The following is a 24,151-nucleotide window of genomic DNA, read 5'->3' as shown; positions in this document are numbered from 1 at the left end:
CTGGCATGACTTTTTCTTAGTGAACTCATGCTGATTCCTGGTAATTGCCATTTCTCTTCCTAAATCCTTTGAAAACCCCCTGCTAATCGGTTCTAGAATTAGACTGAAAATCAACATTAATGACACTCTTCTGTGGTATACAAAATCCCTTTGAATCTTAGACAGTTTGTCCATTTATAGCTTTCTGGTACCTTATTTTTTTAAGCTTTTTATAGATAGCCTCTCAGAGATATTATCTCTTGAGGACTGCTTTAGCAGCATCCCAAACATTTTGGTAGTTTGGCATCATACTAATTTTTTTTCTCATAACTATAAATTGTTTCAAAGATTTGTTCTTTGATCCACTCATTATTTAAGATTTCATTATTATCTCCTTTTGGGTGTAAGTCTTTTGTTTGTATTCCCTGAACTGATTACTATTTTTGTTGTGCTATATTCTATAAAGGATGCTTTTATTATTTCTGCCTTTTTATATTTGTTTGCAATATCTCTGTATCCTAATGATCAATTTTTGTGAAAGTTCCATGTGGTGCTGAGAAATATGTATGTGCTTTAAAATCCAATTTAGGGAGACTTCTATTCAAGATGGCAGCTTAGAGAAAGCTAAAATTCAGATCTCCTGAAACCCTTCCTTACTGATCTCAAACTGAATGCTCCTAGGACACTGAAATTCAAAACGATCAACAGCATAGACCCCGGGAGTCCTCCTCCTGGGCCTGGACCTGGATCAAAAGGTACGCCCCCCCCCCAAAAGCCAGAACCCGAGACCACTCAGACCTAAGGGGTAGGCAGAAGGAAGGTCCTAGGACCCATCCCCCCCAACCCAGAGCACTGTGTCCGAGTCCAAGGCAGCAGAGGCAACCTCAGAGCCCCACGGCCTGCTATTCTGAAGGCCGCTTCCTGAAAACAACCTAACCCAGTTGAGGGGGCATCCAGAGAGCAGGGAAACAGAGAGGGACGGGGGAGCTTGTAACCCCCTGGGAGGAGCCCTCGGAGCTCCGGGAAGCCGCGGCCCCTCCCCCTCAGAGAGCAGGGTCTTCTGAAACAACAGCAACCCTCAGGACTGGCAAAAGGGCCTTGGGAGCCGGCTATTCTGAAGGCCACATCCTGAAAACAACCTGACCCAGTCGAGGGGGCACCCAGACAGCAGGGAAACAGAGAGAGAGGGGGGAGCTTGTAACCCCCTGGCTGGATCCCTCCATCCAAGCGAGTCTCAGTTCCCTGCCTCAGGGCACACTCAATTCAATCCAGGGAAAGCTAATCTTCTTATTAGGAGACCTCGCCCAGAGCTCCAGGAAGCCGCGGCCCCTCCCCCTCAGAGAGCAGGGTCTTCGGAAACAACAGTAACCTGCAGGGCTGACAAAAGGACCCCATTTCTATTCTGACGGCTGCTTCCTGAAAATAACCTGACCCAGTCGCAGGGGCACCCAGACAGCAGGGAAACAGAGAGAGATGGGGGAGCTCGTAACCCCCTGGCTGGAACCTTCCACCCGAATCTCAGTTCAACCCAGGGAAAGCGAATCTTCTTATCAGGAGCCCTCACCCTGAGCCCAGGGAAGCCACGGCCCTTCCCCCTCAGAGAGCAGGGTCTTCTGAAACAACAGCAACCCTCAGGACTGGCAAAAGGGCCTCTGGAGCCGGCTATTCTGAAGGCCACATCCTGAAAACAACCAAACCCAGTCGAGGGGGCACCCAGACAGCAGGGAAACAGAGAGAGAGGGGGGAGCTTATAACCCCCTGGCTGGATCCTTCCATCAGAGTCTCATGAAAAAAGTCCCTGCCTCAAGGCATACTAAATTCAACTCAGGGAAAGCTAATTTCATTAGGAGCCTTCAGAGCTCCAGGAAGCCACAGCCCCTCCCCCTGCAGAGTGCTGCAGCTGACCGGCTAAGGTACAGGAACAAGGGCCAAGCTAGGCTTAGAGCGTGGAAGTAAGGCAACAGAGAAGCATCAGGAGGGTGCTGAGGAGAGGAGGGCAGTAACAGGGACACACCAGCAACTCCTGGCTTCTGGGGAAGACAGAACAACAACTGCATAGAATGGACAATCTGCCTAGGGCTAAAACCTCTGAACACCAGACAGAGATAAGAAAAGCTAATCCCCCCCACTCAGATAGAGATGGCAAACTCCACAGAAGCACAAAAGTCCCAAAATTAAAAAAAAAAAAAAACAAGAAGAAGGGGGCGACTTTGGACACATTTTATGGAGCAAAAATACAAAACACAGAGGAGATAGAAGAGGAAACACAAGCAAATGCTCCGAAACCTTCCAAAGGAAATGGAAACTCTCCACAAACCCATGAAGAATTTGAATCTGAAATGATCAAAAAGATGGAAGCCTTCTGGGAGGAAAAGTGGGAAATAATGCAAAAGAAATTCACGCATCTACAAAACCAGTTTGACCAAAGTGAAAAGGAAAACCAGGCTTTAGAGCAGGAACTAATAAAGCAAAACCAAAAGACTAAGAGATTAGAAGAGAACATAAAATATCTCACTGACAAAGTGACAGATTTGGAAAATAGAGGGAGAAGAGATAATTTAAGAATAATTGGACTTCCAGAAAATCCAGAAATAAACAGCAAACTCGACATTGTAATACAAGAGATAATCAAAGAAAATTGCCCAGAGATTCTAGAACAAGGGGGCAATACAGCCACTGACAGAGCTCACAGAACACCCTCTACACTAAACCCCCAAAAGACAACTCCCAGGAATGTAATTGCCAAATTCCAAAACTCTCAAACAAAAAATAAATCCCACAGGAAGCCAGAAAAAGACAATTTAGATATAAAGGAATGCCAATCAGGGTCACACAAGACCTTGCAAGTTCTACTCTGAATGATCGTAAGGCATGGAACATGATCTTCAGAAAGGCAAGAGAGATGGGTCTTCAACCAAGAATCAGCTATCCAGCAAAACTGACTATATACTTCCAAGGGAAAGTATGGGTATTCAACAAAATAGAAGATTTCCAACTTTTTGCAATGAAAAGACCAGAGCTCTGTGGAAAGTTCGATATCGAAAATCAAAGAGCATGGAATACCTGAAAAGGTAAATATGAAGGAAAGGGAAAAGGAGAAAATGTTATCTTCTTCTTTTACTCAAACTCTCTTCTATAAGGACTACATTTATATCAATCTATGTATACTAACAGGTGGGGAAAATGTAATGTATAAATAGGGGGTAAAGAAAGACCAAATAGAATAATCGTTCTCACACAAAGATTCACATGGGAAGGGGAGGGGAAGAAAACTCCTATAAGAAGGAGAGGAAGAGAGTTTTTACTTAAACCTTACTCTCAGGGAAATCAACTCTGAGAGGGAAAAACATCCAGATCCATTGGGATCTTGAATTCTATCTTACCCAACAAGGGTAGGGAGAAGGGAAAACCAAGGGGGGGGAGGGGGAGAGGGAAAACAACAGGGGAGGGAAAGAGAGGGGGGGAAGTGAAGGGAACAAAAAGGGAGGGACTAAAAAGGGAAACATATCAAGGGAGGGGACAAGGGGGACCAATTTAAAGTAAATCACTGGACTAAAAGGTAGAGCCGAAGAAGAAAAGGTTAGAACCAGGGAAGGATATCAAAATGCCAGGGAGTCCACAAATGACAATCATAACTTTGATCGTGAATGGGATGAACTCACCCATAAAACGTAGACGAAGAGCAGAATGGATTAGAATCCAAAACCCTACCATATGTTGTCTTTAAGAAACACACATGAGGCGGGTTGACACCCACAAGGTCAGAATTAAAGGATGGAGTAAGACCTTCTGGGCTTCAACTGACAGAAAGAAGGCAGGAGTGGTAATCATGATATCTGATAAAGCCAAAGCAAAAATAGACCTGATTAAAAGGGACAGGGAAGGTAATTATATTTTGTTAAAAGGGACTTTAGACAATGAGGAAATATCATTAATCAACATGTATGCACCAAATAATATAGCACCCAAATTTCTAATGGAGAAACTAGGAGAATTGAAGGAAGAAATAGACAGTAAAACCATATTAGTGGGAGACTTAAACAAACCATTATCAAATTTAGATAAATCAAACCAAAAAATAAATAAGAAAGAGGTGAAAGAAGTGAATGAAATCTTAGAAAAATTAGAATTAATAGACATATGGAGAAAAATAAATAGGGATAAAAAGGATACACCTTCTTCTCAGCACCACATGGCACATTCACAAAAATTGACCATACATTAGGTCATAGAAACATAGCACACAAATGCAGAAAAGCAGAAATAATAAATGCAGCCTTCTCAGATCACAAGGCAATAAAAATAATGATCAGTAATGGTACATGGAAAACCAAATCAAAAACTAATTGGAAATTAAACAATATGATACTCCAAAATCATTTAGTTAGAGAAGAAATCATAGAAACAATAATTTTATCGAGGAAAATGACAATGGCGAGACATCCTTTCAAACCTTTTGGGATGCAGCCAAAGCGGTAATCAGAGGTAAATTCATATCCCTGAGTGCATATATCAACAAACTAGGGAGAGCAGAGATCAATCAATTGGAAATGCAAATAAAAAAACTCGAAAGCGATCAAATTAAAAAACCCCAGCAGAAAGCCAAACTAGAAATCCTAAAAATTAAGGGAGAAATTAATAAAATTGAAAGTGATAGAACTATTGATTTAATAAATAAGACAAGAAGCTGGTACTTTGAAAAAACAAACAAAATAGACAAAGTACTGGTCAATCTAATTAAAAAAAGGAAGGAAGAAAAGCAAATTAACAGCATCAAAGATGAAAAGGGGGACAGCACCTCCGATGAAGAGGAAATTAAGGCAATCATTAGAAATTACTTTGCCCAATTATATGGCAATAAATACACCAATTTAGGTGATATGGATGAATATATACAAAAATACAAACTGCCTAGACTAACAGAAGAGGAAATAGAATTCTTAAATAATCCCACATCAGAAAATGAAATCCAACAAGCCATCAAAGAACTTCCTAAGAAAAAATCCCCAGGGCCTGATGGATTCACCAGTGAATTCTATCAAACATCCAGAGAACAGTTAATCCCAATACTATACAAACTATTTGACATAATAAGCAAAGAGGGAGTTCTACCGAACTCCTTTTATGACACAAACATGGTACTAATTCCAAAACCAGGCAGGTCAAAAACAGAGAAAGAAAACTATAGACCAATCTCCCTAATGAATATAGACGCAAAAATCTTAAATAGGATACTAGCAAAAAGACTCCAGCAAGTGATCAGAAGGGTCATCCACCATGATCAAGTAGGATTTATACCAGGGATTCAGGGCTGGTTCAATATTAGGAAAACCATCCACATAATTGACCACATCAACAAACAAAGCAACAAGAATCACATGATTATATCAATAGACGCAGAAAAAGCCTTTGATAAAATACAACACCCATTCCTATTAAAATACTAGAAAGCATAGGAAAAAAGGGTCGTTCCTAAAAATAATAAACAGTATATATCTAAAACCATCAGCTAATATCATCTGCAATGGGAATAAACTACATGCATTCCCAATAAGATCAGGAGTGAAACAAGGATGCCCATTATCACCTCTACTATTTGACATTGTACTAGAAACACTAGCAGTAGCAATTAGAGAAGAAAAAGAAATTGAAGGCATCAAAATAGGCAAGGAGGAGACCAAGTTATCCCTCTTTGCAGATGACATGATGGTCTACTTAAAGAATCCTAGAGATTCAACCAAAAAGCTAATTGAAATAATCAACAACTTTAGCAAAGTTGCAGGATACAAAATAAACCCACATAAGTCATCAGCTTTTCTATATATCTCCAACACAGCTCAGCAGCAAAAACTAGAAAGAGAAATCCCATTAAAAATCACCTTAGACAAAATAAAATACCTAGGAATCTATCTCCTGAGACAAACACAGGAACTATATGAACACAACTACAAAACACTCGCCACACAACTAAAACTAGACTTGAACAAATGGAAAAACATTAACTGCTCATGGATAGGACGAGCCAATATAATAAAAATGACCATCCTACCCAAACTTATTTATCTATTTAGTGCCATACCCATTGAACTACCAAAATACTTCTTCACTGATTTAGAAAAAACCATAACAAAATTCATTTGGAATAACAAAAGATCAAGGATATCCAGGGAAATAATGAAAAAAAACCACACATATAATGGGGGCCTTGCAGTCCCAGACCTAAAACTATATTACAAAGCAGCAGTCATCAAAACAATTTGGTACTGGCTAAGAAACGGAAAGGTAGATCAGTGGAATAGACTGGGGGAAAGCGACCTCAGCAAGACACTATACGATAAACCCAAAGATCCCAGCTTTTGGGACAAAAATCCACTATTTCATAAAAACTGCTGGGAAAATTGGAAAACAGTATGGGAGAGATTAGGAATAGATCAACACCTCACACCCTACACCAAGATAAATTCAAAATGGGTGAATGACTTAAACATAAAGAAGGAAACCATAAGTAAATTGGGTAAACACAGAATAGTATACATGTCAGACCTTTGGGAGGGGAAAGGCTTTAAACCCAAGCAAGACATAGAAAAAATCACAAAATGTAAAATAAATAATTTTGACTACATCAAATTAAAAAGCTTTTGTACAAACAAAACCAATGTAACTAAAATCAGAAGGGAAACAACAAATTGGGAAAAAATCTTCATAGAAACCTCTGACAAAGAGCTAAATCAATTGTATAAAAAATCAAGCCATTCCCCAATTGATAAATGGGCAAGGGACATGGATAGGCAGTTCTCAGATAAAGAAATCAAAACTATTAATAAGCACATGAAGAAGTGTTCTAAATCTCTTATAATCAGAGAGATGCAAATCAAAACAACTCTGAGGTATCACCTCACACCAAGCAGATTGGCTAACATGATAGCAAAGGAAAGTAATGAATGCTGGAGGGGATGTGGAAAAGTAGGGACATTAATTCATTGCTGGTGGACTTGTGAATTGATCCAACCATTCTGGCGGGCAGTTTGGAACTATGCCCAAAGGACAACAAAAGAATGTCTACCCTTTGATCCAGCCATAGCACTGCTGGGTCTGTACCCCAAAGAGATAATGGACAAAAAGACTTGTACAAAAATATTCATAGCTGTGCTCTTTGTGGTGGCCAAAAACTGGAAAGCGAGGGAATGCCCATCAATTGAGGAATGGCTGAGCAAATTGTGGTATATGTTGGTGATGGAATACTATTGTGCTCAAAGGAATAATAAAGTGGAGGAGTTCCATGGAGACTGGAACAACCTCCAGGAAGTGATGCAGAGCGAGAGGAGCAGAACCAGGAGAACATTGTACACAGAGACTAATACATTGTGGTATAATCGAATGTAATGGACTTCTCCATTGGTGGTGGTGTAATGGCCCGGAACAATCTGCAGGGATCTAGGAGAAAAAACACTATGCATAAGCAAAGGATAAACTATGGGAGTGGAAACACCAAGGAAAAGCAACTGCCTGACTACAGCAGTTGAGGGGACATGACAGAGGAGAGACTCTAAACGAAATTCTAATGCAAATATTGACAACATAGAAATGGGTTCGAATCAAGAACACATGTGACACCCAGTGGAATCACACGTCGGCTATGGGAGAGGAAAAGAAAATGATCTTTGTCTTTAATGAATAATGCTTGGAAATGATCAAATAAAATATTATTTAAAAAAATCCAATTTAGAAGATGCCATTAGTCTGTTAGCTCTAATTTTTCCAGAAATTTGTTCAAGTCTATATTTTTCCCTTCAGTTATATTTCTGCTGGACTTGTCCAAAATTGAAAGAATATTAAAATCTCCCACTACTATTATATCACTGTGGATGTCTTCTTGCAAATCAGCTAATTATTCTTGATAAATTTGGAATTTGTAGGCAAATTTAATATTGATATTATTATGTTGTCTATGGTTTCTTTCAACATAATATAGCTTCCTTCCTTTTGATGTTGTGATTTTTTTGATTGATAGCAAGATTGTAACTCCTACTTTTTAAAATTAATCTGATGCATACTAAATTTCATTCTGGCCCCTCATTTTTAGTGTATATGTTTTCACCTTTTACATGTTTTTTTTTTTTTTCGTAAGCAACAGATCATGGGTTTTGGTTCTTTTTCATATTATTGCAATGTTTAATCCATTTACATTTTAAAGTTATGGGAATTAAGTTTATACTTTCTGCCATTTGCCTTTAATATTATGTTTTCTGCAGCAGGATTTTCTCCTTTTTGTCTATAAAAAGAGTATATTATCTCTTCAGTTATTTTAGCTTAGTCATTTTGAAGCAAAACCTTTCCCATTGGTTCTGTTCCCTTCCTTTTTCTTTTTTATTTTAACTCTTACCTTCCATCTTAGAATCAATATTGTGTATTGGTTCCAGGAGAGAAGTGCATTAAGAGGTAGGCAAGGGGGTTAAGTGACTTGGCCAGGGTTATATAGCTGGGAAGTGTCTGAGATTTGAACCAAGGACCTCCTGTCTCTAGGCCTCCTCCCTATTAACCCTCCCTCCAACTCCTTTTCCCTGTTTGTTACCCTTCCCCAAATTTTGGAGTGCTTCTTTTTCTTTTACTTTCTTCCTTTTACCTATTTAATTCTTCCCCTCTTCTTCCCTCCCCTAATTAAGAAGTCAAGTAAAAATATCCTTTCCCCATTTTCCTTTCATCTTGTTAGTTCTAAATTTAATTTCTGTGCTTTTTTACCTTAAAAAATGATTTTAGCTCTCATTCTCATAATTATTTATCTTTATTTTTTTAGCTCTTCTAGATTTTATTCTTTGATTCATGGCCCTTATACTTATTGATTCCTTCTTTAGTCTTTCTACTCTTTATGGAAAGTCCATATTTTTGTATCCATTTAGTGTGATTTTTGTTGTATCTCATCACATGGTAAATTATTTCTTGATATATTTTTTTTGTTCTTTCATTTCTTAAAGGGAAAACAACACAGATTCTCTTAAAGTAGTAAGCTTCTTGAAAGAGGGATTTTTTTTGTCCTTGTAGACCTGGAACTTAATAGTGTATCATGAACATAATAGGTATTTGTTGAAGTATATTGAATTGAGTAAAATTCCAGAGTCTTAAAGTTGGAAAGGACTTGAGAGGTCATTCAGGATACCCATGCCTGATGTCTACAGTATACTCAGCAAGTGACCATCCAGAAGACATTGAAGGTTTCTAGAGATCTGGAACTATCTTCCTCCCAAAAGAACACATTTGATATAGGGACAGCCCGATATTGTTAGGTTAGGAAATTATTTCTTATATAAAGCAGAAAGCTCAGTCTATACAACTTCTGCTTGTTGCTTCAGCTTCTAACATCAAGGGCAAGGCAAAAGGCACACAATCCTTTCAAATGATTAAAGACAGCTAACAGTCCCTTCCCTCTAGCCATTAGTGCCCATGTTTCTTCTCCATGTTAAACATATCAAATTCCTTTAAAACAAGGCAGCAATGAATTTAGGCTTAGGAAGATCTGCATGCAAATCCCACCTCAAGGATTTGCTATCTGTGTGACTGACCATGTCACTTAACCAATCTGCCCTTCATTTTCCTCATCCATCAAATAGTAATAGTAGTAGCTCGTACCTCCTAGAGCTGTTATGAGAATATAATGAGATAATACACACATATATTCATTTTTATAAATCATTTCTAAGGTCCCACCAAATGCTAAGGGCGTCATGGCACTTCCTCCCACTACATCCATGGCATTGGAATGAACTGTTTCCATTTGCCCTTTCTATTAGAGGAAGTCTTCATATGCTTCAGGTAGATGCTTCTATAGATGTAGGCTTACTTAAATCAGCAACTCCTTCACATCCCCAACTCACCAAAGGATTTGTGGCTTCTTGGTTCCATTCAAGCTGGTTGAACCCATCTGCTGAGATGGCTTCCTGAGTTGTGGCCACTGTGCATACATACTCCAGCTTCTTGGAGCCACAGGTGAGAGATGGGGGCCAGTTGGACACCAAAAGTGGATGAGAAGCCTTGAAAAGAGTTTGGCGAGCCCTTACACCAGAGATGCCAGTCTTCCTTGAACATGCATCTATCTCACCTAGTAGATGCTTAATAAATCCATGTTGATTCACTGACTATTTATGGGACAGGATAGATCCTAATTTGATTCAGCCCACAGAGGTGGATATAGATAAGGAGTGAAAAGTAACTTAACACAGAGTGTGGCACAAGGCATGTATGTTTTGGCTGCCAGGTAAAGAATTTAAACTTACTAGAAATGGAAAGGGAGAGCCCCTGAAGGGTATCGAGCATGGTAGTTATATCCTTAAGGCAGTATATGACATGAGTATGTCTTGTATACTTAAATAATTATAGACTATTTTCTGTTCTCTATTTTAATTTATAAATAATTTTTTTCTTCCTGCAAAACTGTAATCAATTTGCTAGCTTGATTTAATTGCAGCCTCAGACACTTCCAGGCTGTGTGATTGTGGGTAAGTCACTTTACCCTAATTGTCTAGCCCCTACTGCTCATCTGCCTTGGAACCAATACTTAATATTGATTCTAAGACAGAAGATAAGGAATTAATTATGAATCAATTCAATTCAATTTAATTCACAAAGATTTGTTAATTTCCTGCTTTGGGTGAGGCACCAGGCACTGGGGAAACAAGAACAAAATTAAAAGGAATCCCATCCTCAAGGAGCTTATATTTCTATTGAATATATTTAGCACTATATTGTAAGCTTTTACAAGGGATATCACTGTCTTTTATATTTATTTTTCCCATTTTAAAAAACTCATGAAATCTATACATGTATCACTTTATTGCCTACCAAAATGATACATGTGAAATAACCACTCATTTCATGATTGATTCTTAGGCACCCTTAAGGTTTTACCTATCCATCTCAGAGGGGGAAAGGAGAATTGGATTCAGGAAAATACATTTACTATTAATGATATTATTAGTATAATGATGAAAAATTTCCCAGACCAGTTCCTTTTTTGGCCTATCTATGCAAATGTGGATTATGGAATTCCAAATAGTTTTGTAATAAAAGTAAGGGGTAATAACTTAAGGTCTCGGTGCCCTGAGAGACTAAAACTAACTTATAGATTGGCCGCTGATTGGCAGAAGGAGTCATCACCTTTTGTCTGGACTATTACGATAGACTCCTAATAGGTCTCTGGGCTTCTAGTGTCTCCCATCTCTATATGATATTCTTAAATGAAGGGGTCTGACCTTGCTCAGGAAGCTTCAATGATTTCCTCCAGTGTCCCCCATGGTTCGTCTCTTTGTCCTACACAATCTGAATCAAATCTTACCTTCCAGGCTAATTGCACATTATACGTCTTCTATGCTCCAGCCAGGCTGGTCTACTTAGAGCTTCCCAGACGTCACAATCTACCTCCCATCTCCATATTAAGGAAATGGAATTCTAAAATTTTAAATTTCTTTGCACAGAATGACTTCAATGGCTGAAAATCTCTCACTTCTGTCTCTCAGAATACAGAATTGTTCTGCAAGCTTCATTTTATTGATATTCCTCAGTTGGTAGTCCTCTTCTTCCTCCCATGTATTTGTTGTGTGTGGTGTGTATGTTTGTATGCACACATGTGTATGTAGATAAATTCATGTGTATATATATGTGTGTGTGTATATACACATACACAAAGAGCAGGTAGGTAGGTGTTCAGTGAATAGAGTACTGTACATAGAGTCAGGAAGACTCATCTTCTTGAGTTCAAATCTGGATTCAGACATTTCCTAGCTATGTAGCCCTTGGCAAGTCATTTAATCCTGTTTGCCTCAGTTTCCTGATCTGTAAAATAAGCTGGAGAAGGAAATGACAAATGATTCCAATCTTCTTGCCCAGAAAACCCCCAGAGGGGTCACAGAGAGTCAGACAGACCTATTAGTAAGTTTGTTGATGGATAATTCCCTTGCCTATGAGTGTAGCTAGAAGTCAAAATACTTATTTTCTTGTCCTACTACTGCAATGGTCTCTGGAAGAGGACATTTAAATATTATCCTTACCCACAAAAATGACTCGAAGAAATTCAAAACTTGTATTTTTATAGCCAAGTTTCACAAAATGCTGACCGTTCAACTCCTTTGCTAGGTAGATTGCACGCTCAATATTTATTCTGGTGTTAGAGACGAGAAAAGGGAGTTCTGATGAGGCTTAAGGGTGTTGATTAGGGCTGAGATGTAAATGCAGCTTACCTGAGTGACCTTGGCTGGGCCACCTCACCTCACTGGGGATGGGTTTAAGGAGGACTGAGCATCTGGATCTCTAAGGATCCTTCCAGCTCTAATGGGAAACTCCAAGTACACTTGGCCTGACTCTACTCAGGGTCCCTTCTAGTTTCATTATTCTCTTATATGTAGAATCTCTATTTTATAATAACTCTGGTAGATGGACTAGCAGAAAATCCACAGTGCTACAGCAGTTTTCAAATGAGGAAATGGGGGGGGGGGTTTAAACAATGGGTGATAGGGCCATGTTTAACTGATCATGTTGGAATCAGTAGCATTTCCAGAAGAGCACAGAAAATGTGGGGGAGGTTTCCAGACATATCATTTATAATCCTTTAAAAAACAAACAAACAAACCGAATATTTCTCTTAGATAGGGCATTCCATTTCTTCCTGGGAAGAGAAATAGTGGGTTTTCTCTGTCTGGCAGCAGAGAACCCCCCACCCCCCAAATCAGTCTTCTTAGAAGCCAGGTTTCCCACTGACATCAATGGAAGGATTGATGAATATACAGTATCCTGGGTTTTTAGGTTTGCCATATGGATCTGCGACTGAGATCTTGCTCCTAGAGATGTCATTACATAAACATTGCCATCGCTTCTTATCCTCTGTGCTCTCAGACAAATTACTTTGCTCGGTATCGCCCAGGCTACTGCAGTCATTACGCAGTAGGAAAGCATGTTTCCGGGGCCAGCCAGCCTGACGGTAACTCACACACGGCCATGCACGTGTGGCCACTTAATAAATACCTGGTCAGGATGATGTTTCTGACAGGTCACAGACAGTCCATAGTAGAGACAAGGAGCTGAAAGGAAAGTAGCCAGTCCGGACTCATCAAATATCGAAGGCTTATGAATTTCCATTTCATCTCTGGTGAAAACCAAGCAAAACCGATGCAACAAAATTTCTTTCAGGCATTAGTTTATTTGGTAGGGGAGCTTTTGTAGGGCTTAGCTTAAATAGGAAGGAAATAATTTTTAAAGTAAAAGTGAAATATTCCATATAGTGTTCTACATTGCATGGCAGCAATTATTACATTTAATTCTGCTATTATTTCTTTGAGGGAAAAATGGTAACCTTTTTTTTCTATTAGGGAGATAGACAGTACATTTCCCCACACATGTTCTAATAAAACAGCTATAGAAAATGGTTTTCAGAGAAGATATGACAGAAATTCTCAGTGATTTCTTTGTTATAAATAACATTTTTTAAAAAGGCACTTTTTAAAACAGAAAAGTTAAGTTATGCACAGTTTCATATTTACAAAGCTTTTTGACAAATGGGAATCATGTGGGGAATTTGATAATGGGCTCTAAAGGACTTCAAACAATAAAAAAAAGCATTTAAAAAGACCAGTCCTCGAAAGATAATATTCACTCCAGGAAAACCAAGTTCAATAGAAATATCTGCTTTATGTACAATGTTTTTACATTTAATGGCATGTATAGCAATGAGCCTTTGACACATGCAGGCAGTAGCTTGACCATTATATCAGGTTATAAATTTCTTCAACATTGATTTTTGACTTAATTAAACTCATAAAGGCACAGAAGTGGAGAATCAGCAGAGCACAACTGCTAGTCGACAATTAACTTAAGAAGTGACTGAGTCTCTCCCAGAATATTATTCACAGAAGGAAATTGATTTCTCAAAGAGGGGTCTATAAATTGTCATCATAGAAATGTAACCTGAGAGCAATTCCTTAAATTTTTGAAAGGAGTCTCATTTCTCCTAGTCTTTATTTTGTCCTCACCATTTCTTAGCTCCTTTACACGGAACAGATTACCGGAAAGATAACTCAATGTTTTTAGTAGCCATTTTCTTTAATGCTTTGTTCTTTACTCTCATAATTCCTAACCAACCCCTCTCTTTAAGTAAAGAAATTCATTACTAAAGGAAGGAGGGAGGCATGTTTTAGAGAAAGAATTCAAGAAAAAAATGGTGCTTTCATATTATTTGATCATTACTTAGGTAAGAAATAAGATTTTTGATAGATGCACTTCTAGCTTTAATAAGTATTCAATCCCTCCCTACATATCTGGTCTATTATTTTTGGCCTCAATCCTCAATGACTGATAGAGATGTATATGGTAGCTGTAAAAGTTAGTTTGTCGACTTGTATGTTTCATGACAGTTTCTATCTTGTAGATGGCACGACTGAGTTGTAGCTTGACCCACCAGTAGGTCACTTTGGGTTCTGACAATACTGTATTTCAAGAAATAATTATATTTAAGTCTGGTTTTTCTCTTTATGCATGTGTTGAGTTGGAATGTCCTTTTATTTACCGCAAGCATCCAGAACAACAAGGAACATTTTTGAATAGCCTATAGTATTCTTCTTGGATCTGGGAAAAAAAAGAAGACAAAAAAGACATAATATATTACTTTTACAGAATTCCATGAATTCATTCATCTTGAGTTTCCAAAGCCTATTATATTGATTTTTGAATGAAAGACAAAATAAGACTATCATGCTGAGATGCTTAAATATCCATGTGTGAATCTTTGTTTCCAGAAGCAATCAATAAGGATGGTGATGAGATTTACTGTCTTTTGGAAATAAAGTCCTCTCCAGAAGGGATTTTACTCATTGGGATATCATTCTTATTCATCACAAGCATGAGATACTTAAAGAAGGTAAAATACTTACTTTTCTAGATAAAACACAAAGAAATATGAAGATGAACATCCCTTGGAAAGCATTGCTGATTGTGAAAAGGTATGCCGTCACCACTGATGCATGCACAACATGGAGGACCCCAAAGATCCAAGTGGTTCCGAGAAGGAAGAGCAGGGCCAGGGCTCCCCGTGCACAAGACCTAAATCATATTTATAACATTATAAGGGAGGTATCGACATATTGTTTGACACCATGCAGCCTTCCATGATTACATTGTGGAAAATTCACAAGCCAAAGGATTTTCTTCTTAAACAAAGAAAGACCAAAAAGAGTCAAAATTATTGAATTATGAAAAGAAATCTTACTGTAGTTACATGGGGTGGCCTTTAGGGTGTGCTGCCGTACTGTTAGAGGAACTCATAGCTCAAAGCAGGCTATAGACAGCATTAAAAAAGGGGGTAATTTTTTTTTTTTAAAGAGACTTTCTTAATCTGAAAATGTTTTTCCCCCCTTCCCCCTTCTGGTGTACTGCAGACCAATATGATTTGATTTTAAATCTACTGTTCATGTAATTCCCAAAGGTAAAACATATATCTGTTATGAAGTATTTCCCCCCAGAAACGTTGAAAAATGTACTGCATGCTCATAGGTCAGTCCATGTGCACAACATCAAAAGAATTTTCTGGCTTCCTTTCAGATGCGATACAGAAGAGGGTGCAGGATGTAAAAGTAGATTTTCTTCTTTTTGATCTTACAACATAAATACCTCTCAATTCTTCCAGAGTCAGGGTACTGATGTCTCTATGTTATAGGCACGTAATAGGTTTATTTGTGTATGTATATCACAAGCATATAACATATGTGAATAGGTGTATAATACATATATGCATGCGTGTGTATCATTTTGGAAAAAAACTGGAGTGCCCATGACTTTTGGTGAAATATTATACAGCCTTATTCACTGGCTATACTGATGACTTTCATTGCTTTGAAAATGAAGTAACTAATGATTGCTTTCTCATTCATTCTTAGTCCAATCACTCCTTAGTATGGAAGATCTTTTAGCCCTGTTCTTTAGAAAATGAATCATTTTCAACTTCATTAAAACCAGCTCCCTCCATGAGACTGCGGAGGGGAAGGAGTAACAGAAAGTCATCAATCACACGATAGCTAAATCCTAACTATAAATCTAGTGCAACACATGGAAACTGCAGGAGTGTTTCTAAGCAACACAAACAGTACGCTGTTTTCAATGTTCCCTATTGTACACTTCAGCTTTCCCTGCACAAACGGTTTTCAAGGTCTCAATAAATCAGTTTTAAGGAGAGAGAGCTGATGGAGAAAATCATGGCAACATGCAAACTAGGACCAATTCTCCCTCTTAAAAAAAAGTCTTTAAATGAGTTTGTCTCTTTTAGAAGGGACATTACTAGGAAATGACTTGCTTTTCTGAGTACAAGCCCCATCACTTTTTATATAATAATAGCTGACATTTATACAGCACAAGTCAATCTTCAGATGTCCAAAGAAGTCAAGAATAGCCCTTGGCAAGTTGGGAGGACCCCTGATGGCCAACAGGCCAGAGGATGGAGAGAAAAGAAACACAGAATTGGGATACTTGTGATCTGTATCCTGAGTGAGGACATTCACATCAAAGCAATTATTGGTTCATTGGAACATTTGAGTTTATGGGACTTTAAGATTGGCTAATCTTGTATAATAATAATAACTAATAATTCTAGCATTTATGTGGTGATTACTCTCTGCCAGGTACTGTGCTAAGAGCTTTACAAATATTATTGACTCATCTGTCCTCTCAACGACCCTAGAAAGTAGGTGCTGTGATTATGATTTTTGTTTTCCCATTGAGGAACATTAGGCAAACAGAGAGGTTAAGTGGCATGTCCAGGGTGACACTACTGGTTAGCGTTTGAAGTTGGTCTTGAACTCAGGTCTTCTTGACTTCAGATCCAGCTCTATTCACTAAGCTGCCACTAGAGTGTAAGTTTCTTGAGGGAATGGGCGATTTTGTTGTCTTTGTGCCCCTAGTGCCTTGCATGTAGTTAAGTATTAGTAAATAATTAGTTAATTGAACTCTAATGTCTGAATCTCTCAATAACACCAAGTTTACAAATGAGGAAATTGTGGTTTTGACAGATTTAATGTCTCATCTAGTGCTACCAGTAATAAATGAGGTAAGATTTGAACTCAGGTCTTCTTTACTCCAAGTGCCCCTCTGTAGTTATTATACCAACATATCTTATTTGTGGTGATGATAATCTTAAAATGACGTTAAGTGGTACTGCAAAATAATGAAGGAATTTTATTAAGATATTTAAGATATAATTGAGTAAGATAAAATTGCTATTTTCTGAGCACTTTGGCCACAGATGTTTGTGGTATACATTAATGAAAGGTCCACCTTGCCAAAAGAAAAGAGACCTAAAGAAAAACTTACCTTATATTTTCATAACAACTGACTTCTGGTTTTAGCATTGCAGTGTGTCGAAAAACTTTGTATATGATCACCCCAAAAGCCAGCAGATTAACCTGGGGAAATATTCATTTCAATTGACAATGAAATAATTTTGAATGTTAGCATTAGACACATATTAAAGAAAAGGAGAAAAGAGGTAAATATGTCACATTTTAAAGGGGCTAGAAAAATCTTAGTTTTCTATCTTAGAAAAGTAAAATCCTTTAATAGACATGAGTCAAGCAAATCTGTAACTCGACCTAATCTTAACATTATCGCCATAAATGTTTATTGATTTCTTTTTTTGGTAAATCTCTCCTATTCCCAGTGCAGATTATTTTAAGCAGATGCCAAAAAGGCCCTTCAGATTTCATACTATCATACATATTGATCAGGGCATATCATCTGTTGCCAGCAACATCAAAAGCTTCCTGTACATGGAGGTCATTTTGGGATTGGAAAGCTTTGGGAATAATTTAGAAAACAATTTTTATAGATCCTTTGCTGAATGACATGTGCTATTTTTTTTTACAAGGGTTTCCTTGAAGAATGCTATTAGTGACTTTTTTTTTCTGACAAAAATAGTCCCGCTTCATTGAAACAGACAAGGGGGATCTTAAAGAATACTGAATCCTTTAGTAAGTAATGATCAATTGCCCCAAATATAGTTAAACTCTAAAAAATGTCTTGTTTAATGGAATTAAAAACCTTGGTTATATTTCATCAGGCTACATAGAGTGTCTAACCCTTCATTCTGTTCTAGATTAGTCTCACAGAACTGGTGGTTGGGATTTATTTCCTTTACTATATTTTGTGTCAAAAATCTCTTCAAATATTTATGTTAATTTTTTTCTCTGTAAGTCATTCAGATTCAAGTAACATATGCTTTGTGGTCAGTCATTTTTCAGTTGTGTCTGATTTTTCTTGACCCCATTTAGGGTGTCCTTGGGAAAGATACTAGATTAGCTTGCCATTTTCTTTTTCAGTTCATTTTATAGAGAAGGAAATTGAGGCAAACAGGATTAATTGAGTTGCCCAGGTTCACATAGTTAGTAAGTATCTGAGGCCAGATTAGAATTAAGGAAAATGAGTCTTCCTGACTTCAGGCCTAGTACTCTATCCCTTGTACCATCTAGATGTCCCAACTTAATCTTACTTATACTTTAATTTTTTGAATTTGACACTAGATTAAACATTCTTATAATTTTTTATACTCAAAATAAAAAATATAACTATTATTATTTATCTGTTTGGAGTACAAAGTCCCTGTCATTATTTGTTTTTATACATTCATAGAAATTAGTTCAGCTCATATTGGAAGAGCTAGATATTTGGCAAAAAGCAAATTTTTCTTTAATTATGTTCTTATCCCAATATGAAAAAGTCAAATCCAAATGAAGATGGCGACCTCAACATGTAGAGGTAAGAGTATTCAACTGAGTTAACAAGAAAATTGGGTTCTTATCATAGATCTTTCACTTATTCACTTTGAAAGATCTTGGACCAAGCATTAAGTTTCTCTGGGGTTCAATTTCCTCAGTTATGAAATTAGGGCATCGCACTGGAAGGCCTCCATGGTTCCATCCAACTGTGATTAAAAATGATTTAGAATTCATAATTTAGATCAATATTCCTTTGTTAAATAGCTTATGCTTGTCATAACACTTTATATTTGTTCAGCATTTCCCAGATCTTAACTCATTTTGATGCAAGTTCCTCAATGTGAGTTTCACAACATTCTATGAAAAATACTTCAAAGGTAATAAACTAGCACACATTTTATAGATGACAGAATTCACAATAATTAACACGAAGCTTGTCCAGGATCCTACTGAAAAGACATGGCACCCTGACTTCTCCTCTAGGGCTTTTTCTAACCACTACACTTCCCTCAAAAATGTTTCCCAATGGTTTTTCATTCTTGAAAAGGCAATTGACAAAATGATAATGATTGACTAAATTTTAAACTAGTCATAATGGGGAATTTGTTAAGCTTTTGTTGCCTTGTGTTTTGAACAAACACTAATTGGGAACCTTTCTTTTGTGTTTGATTTTATAGGTTGTGGGGATTTTATAAATTTCTATGCATGTTACACCTTCAACCAAAGGGCAGGTCCAGTGTTTGCTAAAACATAATAGTATAAGAATAAATAAAAGGAACTACAGAATTTTGTGTTGCTGCTCCTCTATGGGGTTGATCTTTGGAAGCAAAATCTTAGGGGCATAATATAAAATGAAGTTTAGAGGCTTCTATATTGTAAAATGTCCATTAATTCTAATTACTTCATTAATTAATTCTACTGGGAATAATACTTCTCTATCAGGAGGAGAGAAGACCTTTCACAATTGTAGAGGGGAGATAAAATTGATTTAAATAAATTAAGGAGACAGAATAATCAGGTAATAACCATTCAGGTAATTATGATGACAAATACACTAATATTTTTATGCTATAATTACCAATATTATAAAAAAACTCCTCACTATCCCAGACATTCTTAAACTTATGGCTTGAACTCCTCAGAATAACGTTTGTTGTCTCTATACATAATTGAGGAAAAGGCTAAATTTCACTTAGAGGTTAGTGAAAATGAAGATATAATTTTTTTCACCATCCAAGTTCACAGATCCCTGCAATGTAAGAATCCTTTGAGTATATATTGATTTGGGATTTTCATAATTCTAAAAGATTATCATTTCTTTCTAGCATCAAGACAGCATAGATATTATATCAAGCAAAATGCTAAAAGAAAGCCCCACATGAAATATGCTAGAAGTTACTTTTCATGTCTTGAAAGAATTTGTAAGACATTCTAAGCTGCACTGGTTATCTTGGTGAAAACAGGAGTTAGAAAATATGAGAATGTTCAAAACAGTTCCAAAGACCCACACATTTTGAAATTTGCAGTATGTTCTAGCAACATTTCTCAAGTTTTGCTTCCAATATAGCTGACTATAGGTTGGGATGGGGAGAGAAAACTGTTGCTCACACCACTATGGGTTCTGTGGAGTGCTCACTTGTTTGGGCTCTGCAGTCCTGTGCCATATGCTGAAATCAGGGAACATGGAAACGTAATGCTCCCAGGGGACAACTCAGGCCTGGAAACTATAGTTTCCAATATGGAATGGAAAACTGTTCTTGTGCTCATAAAAACCAGGTGCTGCTGGGCAGTGGCAAACGAATTCTCATTTCACAAAAGACATCCTTGGATGTTTTTCTAAATCTGCATATGTTCCCATGTTGAAAGCTTCTCTATATTTGAGAGTATTATTTATGATTGGTCCTAATCCAAAATTTACATTCATTTGCCTCTTGGATTCTTGGTGATACAAGTTGTAAACATATGGAACTTGTTACCTGGAGAAGTTATTATATACCTTTTAGGTATATAAATAGATTCAAGAAGGATTTTGACAAATTCAGGGATAAGAAATCCACAATGACATATTAAAGGGATGTTAAGGATATTTAGGACATTTCCTTAACCTCCAGAGATCACAATGGGCAATTCACAGGCTCTTACCAAAAAACCCCTTGAGGCCATTTTTAGCCTGAACATTAAGCTATCCCTTGGAGTCTGCTATGAGCCTGTACTGCTTGACATATTTATCAATGACTTGGTGAAAGGTACAGATGGGATTTTTATCAATGATTGGGTCAAAGGCACAGACAGATAACCTCATCAAAGTTAACAGAGTTAGGAACTAAAAAGCCTATGAAAGGCTAGACCTTTGTGCTTAAACTAATGACATGATTTCATATGGATCAATTTAAAGTCTTGAACTTGGGTACAAGAAATAGACTTCATGAGTACAAGACTAGAGAAGTCTCAGTTTATCTGAAAAATATATCTGGGGGTTTTAGTGGCATATTTTAAATGCATTAAATAAAATACTTAGGATTACAAAGGAAAATAGTAAAATCTTTTTATAATATCATGGACTCCAGTTCAGATTACTACATTTTGGAGGCACTGATAAACTTGAGATTTCCTAGATGAGGTCAGCCAGAAAGGGCTTTGTGCCCACATCCTATAAGGATCTGTTGGTTGATTGAATGAGGGATGTTTAGCCAGAAGAACTTAAAGGGAACCTGGAACTATTCTGTTACAAGAAAGTGTGTCATGTGGAAGAAGGATTAGATTTGTAATTTATTGCTTGGCCCTAAAGGTCATAAATAGATGTTTGGCTGTAGAGAGACAAATTTAGGGTTGACTTTGGGGAAAACAAGTCCTAAACCAGTATTATCTACAAATGCTTTAGGCTTTCTCAAAATGTAGTGGATAACCCTTTTAGTAGAGATATTCAAAGCAAAAAAAACAAAAAATGGATGATCCTGTGCATTGGTTTAGAGATTTTCAGGAATGGGTTAAGCCAGTCCCACCAACTCAGAAATTCTAGTTCTGTAATGTGATATTTCTCATGTTCTCCTGGCCATTTAGTGCTTCCTGGAATGAGAGGAATAAAAATACCCTCCTCTGTGGGGTGCTGCCCAACTCTAGACCTATGATGTTAAGATCCTATATAAATTTGTATTCTCTCCCAATCATACTGAATATGATGTGTAATACAGGTTTTAGTTTAGTTTAGTAATTAGTTTAACGAATTAGTTTAGTTTAGTTTAGTAATACAGTTACTAGTGTTTAATTTGAACTGGTGAAATTGTTCACAATATATTAAAGTTACAGATAATCTGAAAGTGCCTGTGGGTGAAGATGATGAGATTTGGAAGATGCAAATACAAGGAAAGATCGAAGCAAGATAAAGTAGACAAAAAGAAGAATTCACTTACAGATAGAAGGGACTTAGAATGAATGATTGTGACAAGAGGGGAAAAGAACAGGTAAAACTAGATTGAGTACATCAGGACAAAGGCAACTCAGGTTCTACAATTTTTGCAATATGAGCTTTAGCATTAATTTTTGTTATATAGAGAAAATCCCAAAGGGTGCAAACACATCAGACAATTCTTGATCCCAGTCTTTTAATGAAACAAAACAACAATTATAAAAAAGAAGTGCAAACTAATTACTAGCATTTTAATATGTATGAATAAGTATAGTTTTTAATTATGGATTGTTTGAGTACTCTAATGACAACAACCACCCAATATCCTCCCATTTGGGATTTCACATTTTTCAATCAATGGTTTCCTTTATCAGTGATCTTCAGTGATTTGAGCAGATTTAGTGACTAATTTGGCTATTCATTCATTCATTCTATTATTCAGAGGCTTATATCTCTAACTATAACTGTAATTAGGATGGACCTATTTGTAAACTACTCAATCAAAAATTTTAGAACTGCCATGTACAAAAGGGATACAAAAAAAAGATAAGATCATATCCCCAGACTTTAAAAAAGCAGAAGTTGTGGGGGAGGCCGACCAGAGCATGACAAAATATTTAAAAAAGAGCTCACTGGTAACATTTGTTTATGAAGATTCCTTGTAGTACTTAACATGGCTTAGTATATGTAATCCTTTCTTCTTGAATAGCGTACAAACTTCTTGAAGGTAAAGTTATTACATTGTGGTCTTTTGTATCTTTATTCCCTGGTTGGGGTTGGATACATAAAGTAAAAAATGACATAGTTCCTGACCTGGAAGTGCTTATATTCTACTTATGGGGAAAATATTAGAGATCATGTATGTGTGTTCTTTTGATATCCTAGAAATGAGAGATAAAACCAAAGCAAGGTCACTGGACATTGAGGCTACCTTCTGTGGTAGTCAAGATAGGAATTGCTTTCAATGAGCTGTTGTGGTTGAGTTGCCAACATTAATGGGATGACAGATCCATTTGTGCTGCTGAGTGTTTGAAGATTACCTCCAGAATCCAGTACAGTGCCTTGTATAAGTGGTCACTTAAAAATACTTGTTGATTAAGTATAATCTCCACATTGATCATTATATGAAATGATAATAATGATGATGATAAGTAGTATTTATTTAAAGCCGTTTGAAATATGCTTTACACATATCTTCTCCTTTGATCCTCAGCACAATCTTTGAAAGGAAATGCTATTATTATCCTCCCCCTTTTTTTATAGATGAGGAACTTGAAGCAACCAGGAGTTAAATAATTTGCCCAGGGTCACACAGCCAGCAAGTAGAAGTTGAATTTGAATTCAAGGCTTCCCGACTAGGCAGAGTACCACCTAGCTACCTCTAGAATTATTACTCTAGTTCCATTATTTTTACCCTGAATGTTGGAGGCTTTAAAATATCCAGACTTAGAAATGAATGCTGATTTACAGTGTGTGTTTTATAGTCCCTGGACCGTCAACCACAAGAGTCCATAAAGCTTTTCTAGGGCTGTACATAGAGAATGTGTACATTTTGGAGTAAAAAAGGAGAAGAAAACTTTTGGTTCCACCCATCATGCCTTGTATATAACAAGAAAGATTGGAACTGGACACAGAGGTGACATTTACCTAGACCAAACAGACCATTTCCAAAAAAAAGGAAATAAATCATCATTCAATTTAGAAGTCTTTTTTCTTTTTTTTTTTTTCATTTTAACTTCAGGATATTTATTTACGGAATGGAATCTGTTCTCTCCTTCATGATATATATTCTTTGCAGAAGATCAGTGGGCAACCTATGTTGCTTGTCTCAGTGTATTAGAGCTCTTTCAGTGCCTGTCTTTCCAGAACTGGAAAATTTAGCAAGAAGAGCTAGTGAAAAAGCAGGAGATAATTCTGAAAGATTTAGATATACAAGTCCTGATTCAGTCTGAGTGCTTCAAATTCAGACTTCAAAATGAATCCCCCCAAATCAGTCATTTTTCTTTTCTTAGTCTCATTCTCAATAATT

At 37.0% G+C, this 24,151-nt stretch overlaps 1 protein-coding gene across 1 annotated transcript in view; it reads right to left on the bottom strand.

Annotated features, from left to right (window-relative positions):
* Positions 1-13,142: 13,142 nt before the first annotated feature.
* The window catches only part of ADGRL4 (adhesion G protein-coupled receptor L4), a 139,417-nt gene continuing 128,408 nt past the window's right edge, over positions 13,143-24,151 (bottom strand). The window contains exons 14-16 of the mRNA XM_056815447.1: positions 17,317-17,408; positions 14,889-15,057; positions 13,143-14,583 (exon numbers count right to left, since the gene is read on the bottom strand). Coding sequence (XP_056671425.1) covers positions 14,521-14,583; positions 14,889-15,057; positions 17,317-17,408 — 324 coding nt within the window. The 3' untranslated portion in view covers positions 13,143-14,520. The remainder of the gene's footprint in view (positions 14,584-14,888; positions 15,058-17,316; positions 17,409-24,151) is intronic.

Source organism: Monodelphis domestica, chromosome 2, assembly GCF_027887165.1.
Source record: "Monodelphis domestica isolate mMonDom1 chromosome 2, mMonDom1.pri, whole genome shotgun sequence".
NCBI lineage: Eukaryota > Metazoa > Chordata > Mammalia > Didelphimorphia > Didelphidae > Monodelphis > Monodelphis domestica.
The sequence above is the reverse complement of the archived record's forward strand: the minus strand, read 5'-3'. Positions and strand labels throughout refer to the sequence as shown.